The 6,573-nt window shown below is 46.3% G+C and overlaps 1 protein-coding gene across 1 annotated transcript in view; it reads right to left on the minus strand.

The window, feature by feature from the left end:
• LOC123249721 (solute carrier family 40 member 1-like) overlaps positions 1-2,632 on the minus strand; it is a 16,507-nt gene extending 13,875 nt beyond the window's left edge. Inside the window, 2 exon segments of the mRNA XM_044678854.1 lie at positions 2,192-2,260; positions 2,463-2,632. Of these exon segments, the coding sequence (XP_044534789.1) occupies positions 2,192-2,260; positions 2,463-2,632 (239 nt within the window).
• Positions 2,633-6,573: the final 3,941 nt, after the last annotated feature.

A 6,573-nucleotide genomic window follows, 5' to 3' on the forward strand; every position in this document is an offset into this window, starting at 1 on the left:
TCTCTTCTCTGTCTCTCTTCTCTCTCTCATCTGTCTTCTATCTTTTCTTTCTCTCTCTCTATTCTTTCTGTTCTGTCTCTCTCTTCTCTGTCTCTCTTCTCTGTCTCTCTTCTCTCTCATCTGTCTTCTATCTTTTCTTTCTCTCTCTCTATTCTTTCTGTTCTGTCTCTCTCTAGTTTGTCTCTGTCTCTCTTCTCTCTCTTTCTCTCTCTACCCTCTGTCCTTCTCTTTCCTCTTCCTTCTCTCTTTTTTCTCTTTCTCTTCTCTCTTTTTACTCTCTCCCCTCTCTCTCCCCTTTTCTCTATTTTTCTCTCTCCCCTTTTCTATTTCTGTTCTCTCTTGTCTCTTTCTTCTCTCTCTCTCTCTTTCTATTCCTTTTCTCATTCTCTCTTTCTCCTTTCATCCATTGCTTCTCTCTGTGTGCCTGTCTCTCTCTCTCCGTGTACCCCTCCCTACACTCAGTCCTGTGCGGAGGGCTGTCAGGGAAAGCCAAGGACACAGCCCAGACCTGGGTAACAGCCTGGTTTTTAATTTAAAGGCATTTTCAGTTATGGAGTGAAAATAAACAGTTTGCCCCCAAGTGAAATAGGAAACAGAATCCACTCTGGCAGCTGGAGCCTTCAATTTAAATGGAAGTGATTGAATTGAGGGCTTGAAGCACATTTTCGTTAATAATTAAGCAAAGGGGCTTTTTTCTGCCTCCAATTCCTTGTGGCCACTAAGATCATGCTTCTCCCTCCGCTCTCTCGAAACCCAACAGATCTCCAAAGAAAAGGCCTGGCTCTGAACTGCAGGGAGAGACCTGATTAAAGCTTTAGCCTCCAAGGCTGTGGCCAGTCACCGAAGTGTCTCACCCATTTATCTCCCTGGGTGGGAGCCCTGCAGGAATTCCCATTTGTAAAATTCTCTGGGATTGTAAACTGGCAAGTGCTTCTGTTGCATGGAGCCCCATTGGAAATCCATCACGAAGAGACGCCTTCCCCCATGAGCAACGGATGTTCGGCAGGCCCTTCGGACACGTGAGACGCTTTGGAAGGGGGATTTCACTTCACCCTAAACCCCACGCTTTGCCATTTAATCTTACAAATGAAAGAAAGCAGGAGTCACTAGTGAAAACAGAACAAGAGATGACATTTTACAGTTGTTGCTCTAACTAGACACTAACAAGGTATTTTTAATATTCAATTCAATTAGGCAACAAGAAAGCGTACAAACACTCTCGGAGAGAGCCTTTGGAAAAGGGGCCAAATGGCTTAGTGACATTTAAATTAGAGAAATTCTGTTTTTGCAGTACATCATTACACAAAGAACAAATGCATGAAAACCCCCCTATTCATTTGACTTAATCCAATCCCCCCATGCCCAGTGGCACCGGGTAATTTCAGCCTGATGATGTTAACAGAGCAATATTTCCAACCCGGAGAGAGATTTGCTTCTTTTCCCAACCGAGCCGGCTTTGGAGAGCGCCCCTTTATTGGCGACCTACCTAAACGCCTCTTTTCTCTCCTAATTTGTCTGGTGCCCAGGATTTCACTCCATTTCTCTTTATTTCCACAGTCTTTGATAGCATTGCCTTCTCTCATCATGACTGCATACTGTGAACAAGAGATTTTCAAGAATGACAGATTTATTCAGGGGACCGGCGGCCATTGTCCTCGCCGGTGAGGAATTAACAAGCTCGCCCCTTCATTCCGAATGGATTTCCCCTAAAAACCGCTCCCACTTGATTCTTTCAACTGGAATAAGTTAATTGTACAATCTATTATAAGGTCTGCTGCATAGGAATAAAGTCGAAGTACTTGTCAACAAACGAGGCATGTTAATAATGCCCCAAACCAATTACTCAGGGGAAATAAATCTCCGTCAGCGGCAATCAAAAGCCCTCCCAGTTTTAATTTATCAAAAGAGAGAGAGAGAGAGAGAGAGAGAGAGAGAGAGAGACAGAGAGAGAGAGAGAGAAATACTTGAACAGTAAACAGCCCTTCATTAAACACATTATGTTTGCACTTTAATTATTCACCAGGGTAAATTGATTACATTTGCTGTAATTAATGAAAGTTTAAAAATGAAAAGAAAACCCCAAGCACATTTACAAGATCACAGCAACGAGCCACAAATGTTTGCTCCCACCTGCTAGAGAATTTTCTCTCAGATTAGAAGCATCGGAAACTTGGCGAATTGTTCTACTCACCCAGTGCAGGCAGCAGGGCGCAGGTTTTCATCTGGCCCCGCTTTCAGGCCAGCCTTGATTTCCCGTCCACTCCCCGGAGACCACGTGCAAAGATGAAACCGGTCAGTGAAAGGCCTCCGAAACTTACATGTGCCCTTGTCCACACACGCACCCCATTGTGCAAAAAGTGCTGGGTGTGCGAATGCCTCCTGTGGGGCAGCAGATGAACAGCCAGCAGTTTCTGCTCCCCGTGACAGGCCGGGGCCACATAATAAAAACGGGCCGTCTGCACCCTCTCCGCCGAAGGGCTGGGCCGGGGGAGGCCGTCAGACGGTCCTGAGGCCGGCCTTTCTCCTCGGCAGCCTGCACGGACAGCACAGCCGGGCTCTGACCCTGCTCCTTGAGGGTTTCCCCAAACTGGCACGCGAAATCTAGAGGAGAGATGGTGGGAATATCATTCATGATGGATCGAACACAGTCCCAGACCTGAAAGTGCTCCCTAAAGGATCATTTGTTTTATTTATTAACATTTTTATTTGTTTAAACCCTTCCCTTCTGTCCCGATGACAAGCCTAAGGCAGAGGAGTGGCAAGGGCTAGGCAGTCGGTACCCAGCTACAAAAGGCCTAAGCCCAAATTTGAACACAGGTCCTCCCATCTCCAGGTTTGGTGTTCTATCCACTGAGCCACCCTGCTACCTCCAATGACCGTTTATTTTCAGTTTGCTGTCATGCTTCAAAGGCACCCTCAGAAAAACCCGGTTGTTAGTCATGCCTCAAAGCGCTCCATTTTGATCTCCATTCTAGAGCTGAAGCCAATAATATCAAAGACTGGAAATAAAGAGAAATGGAGTGAAATCCTCAGCATTTGGTCTGGAAACAGACTTGCCCAAGATCTCACTAGTAGAGCCTGGAGTGGAATTTGAATCCAAGTCTCCTTGCCTCCAAACCCAGCACTCTCTCTGGAACATCACGCCCAAGAAGATGTTAGATGAAGTTTCTGAAGGAAGAGCATCATTGCCTCTCCTGGAGTGCTTGTAGGATACACCTTCCAGCAAGCACAAGTGGGCCCTCCCTCGATAGGAGGCTATGGGATTCGGGGTCCCCTCTCACTCACCCCCCCTCCGATGGCCTTTCCCATTATGTGGAGTCCCAGCTTTCCCAGGGCCTCGAGCTCTCAGCCAATCATCAAACCCATCTCACATGGCTGACCCCTCGGAGCACTCTCCTCAGGACCCCACTTCTTTGTCTTGTACCTCATTTGCTCTGTGTTCTCCAGCTCCTTCCTGCTAATTGTTGGTCTAAAAGGCTTTCGTAGACTCACTCACGCTTGGGTGCACACGTCTCATAATGACTTAATGGATCTCCCCTCCATGGGGTATTTACCTCTAACCCAGAGCAAGGTAGCAGCTCTGAGGTGAGGGGGAAGCTGCTGGGCAGCGGGTAGGTTGGAAGCATTCACCTTTGGCCCATCAGCTCCTCAGAGCCCAGGGTCAGAGGTTCTCCAGCTATCTGTTCCTGAAAGTATAGGAAGTATTGGCTCTGGATCCAGGGGATCTGGCTTCCAATCCCAGCTCTTTTATTGATTACCCATTGGACTTTGGGGCAAGTCACTTCACCCAAGTTTTCTCCTCCATAAAATGAGGAAATTCCCAAGAGTTCCCTTTAAGCTCAATATCCAGGGTCCTGTGACCCAGACTCCTGGACTTTTACTTTATAAGCCATTCAGAAGAAAGAGAAATCATGGCGGTGGCAGATTTATGCGCTTGAGAGGAATTATTCCCCTTTTCCCTATGAGATCCGTGCTTCCTCCTGAAACCCTGCTTTTTTGGGGAGAAAATAAAAAGAGAGCAGACTTGGGATTTTACAGATGGGAGAAACTCTGGGCATGGACACTCGACAGATCAGGGCCATCTCAGTACCTTAACATTTTAAAGACATTCCTGGGGGCATCGAGGTGTTACGTGACTTCCCCAAGGCCACACAGCTACCAAGGAGCCATGCCCACATCATGCTGGCTCTGAGTCTTCATTCTCCCCAAATGATAATAGTGAATAAATAATAGCCCAGACCTTTTTGAGTTTGCCAAGTACTCCATGTCCACCTCTGATCATCCCAAGGCAGCCACATTCCACAAGCCCTTCCTCCACTTCCCAAAGCCATCATGCTGAAGAGGTGACAAGTACTAGGTGGGCTCCACTATACGGGATCGAAAGACACTCATTTGGGACACCTGAAAATAGATGGGGAGAACTTCAGCCCAGGGGCCTGGAGATGGAGGCAGCCCCTTTAGGGAGTACACATCCTCTGGTAGTTTCAGGAAAGTAAAGGAGATCTTGGGGGCAGCTGGGTAGCTCAGTGGAGTGAGAGTCAGGCCTAGAGACAGGAGGTCCTAGGTTCAAACCCGGCCTCAGCCACTTCCCAGCTGTGTGACCCTGGACAAGTCACTTGACCCCCATTGCCCACCCTTACCAATCTTCTACCTATGAGACAATACACGGAAGTACAAGGGTTAAAAAAAAAATTTAAAAAAAAAAAAAAGGAGATCTCCATGGTGATGGTGGTGGGGAAGGGGATAAGGATAGCGATAGGGATAAGGATGGTACTTCTATCCTCTACCCTGTTCAGATCATGCCTGAAGTCTGCCATTTTAGGAAAGGGACTAGACTTGGGATTTCACTGATCTGGGAAATTCCCAGATGGAGAAATTACTTCTCCCACTGGAGCTCTGCACCTTCCCTTCAATTTGGTCTTAGAAAGGTGCCTAGAAGCCTTTGCCAATCAGTCCCCTTAACATTGGTGCCTTCTCTCTAGATTCTCTGCATTATACCTTGTTTCCATCTTCTTTGTCCAAGGCTGGTGTGTCATCTCTCTCGTTGGACTGGGAGCTCCTTAAAGGTCTGACTAAGTTGGCCTTTCTTTTTATCTTCTGTGCTTAGCCTATTCTCTGACAAATGGGAAGCTTTGTCAAAAATGCTTATTGACAACCTAGAGAATGGAGACATTAAATGACAGACTCACGTAAAGACATGTGGACCAGAAACCTTATTTGAGGGGGCAGCTGGGTGTCTCGGTGGATTGAGAGCCAGGCCTAGAGATAGGAGTTCCTAGGTTCAAATCTGGCCTCAGGTCCTTCCTAGTTGTGTGACCCTGGGCAAGTCACTTAACCCCCATTGCCTAGCCCTTATAGCTCTTCTGCCTTGGAACTAATACACAGTATTGCTTCTAAGACGGAAGGCAATGGTTAAAAAAAAGAAGAAGAATGATTTGAATGTCGGTTTATAGTGATTTTATAAGGATTTTAGCTGGAACTTGAAGGAATTTAGGGAAGCCATTAGGTGAAGATGAGGAGAAAGAGCATTCTAGACAGAAGGAACAGTCAAAGAAAATGCCTGGAGCTAGGAAATGGACTGTCTTGTTCCAGAAACTGGAAAGAGACTGGTGTCACTGGACTGCAAAATATCCATGGTGAGGACTATGGTTTAAGAAGACTGAAAAGGTAAGAAGTGGTCAGGTTGTGAAGGTGTTGGAAAGCCAAATGGGAGGAGAGATTTGATTCCAAAGGTGAAAGGGAGCCATCGGAGTTTATTTAATGAGATAGGTGAGAGAGGTTTGTGGGGGTGTGGGTGTGGGTGTGAGGGAGAGACAAAGAGAGACAGAGAGACAGACAGAGACAGAGACAGACACAGACACAGACACAGAGAGATGATCAGATCTTTGCTTTAGGAAGATTAACTTGCCAGCTGAGCAGAGGGTATTCTAGAATCAGGAAAGTCTTGAGGTTGATGAAGGGCTGGGCCAGGGTGGCAACAATGTCCAAATCAGGAGAGGGTGGATATAAGAGAAGTTACAAAGGTATAAATGACAGTACTTGGCAAGAGATTGGCTATGGATGGTGAGGGTATATGAAGTGGAAGATTACACTTAAATTGTGGTGTACTTGGTGACTGGGTTGATGATGATGGTGTAATGAGGAAGTTAGGAAGGGAGATGATTTCAGGGGAAGGATTAGAGTTTAGTTTTAGACACAGTGATTTAAGATGTCTCCCTGACAGCCAGTTGGAGGGGTCTCAAAGGTAGCTGGAGATGCTGAGTTTGGATAAATAAATCTGGGAATCATTAGCATAGAGGTGATAGTTGCATCCATGTTTGCTGATGGAATACTGTAGTGCAAAAGGGTGCATATTAACCCTGCAAAGCCTTACTGCAGAGTTTCTGACAGTTGAAAAGGGTTGAGAATCCTGAGGTTAGACAGTTGACCCGGATGAGAGCTGAGTTCTATCTTTGGACTGAAAACCTGGCCTATATTCTGCAGCTTTTCTCTTAAAATTTTTTAGCTTAACTATTTCCTTTGGATCTCCCTAACCTCCCCTATTCCCAAACATCATTTTCCCTTCCTGAATTT

This window comes from Gracilinanus agilis, chromosome 5 (genome assembly GCF_016433145.1).
Source record: "Gracilinanus agilis isolate LMUSP501 chromosome 5, AgileGrace, whole genome shotgun sequence".
Taxonomy (NCBI): Eukaryota; Metazoa; Chordata; class Mammalia; order Didelphimorphia; family Didelphidae; genus Gracilinanus; species Gracilinanus agilis.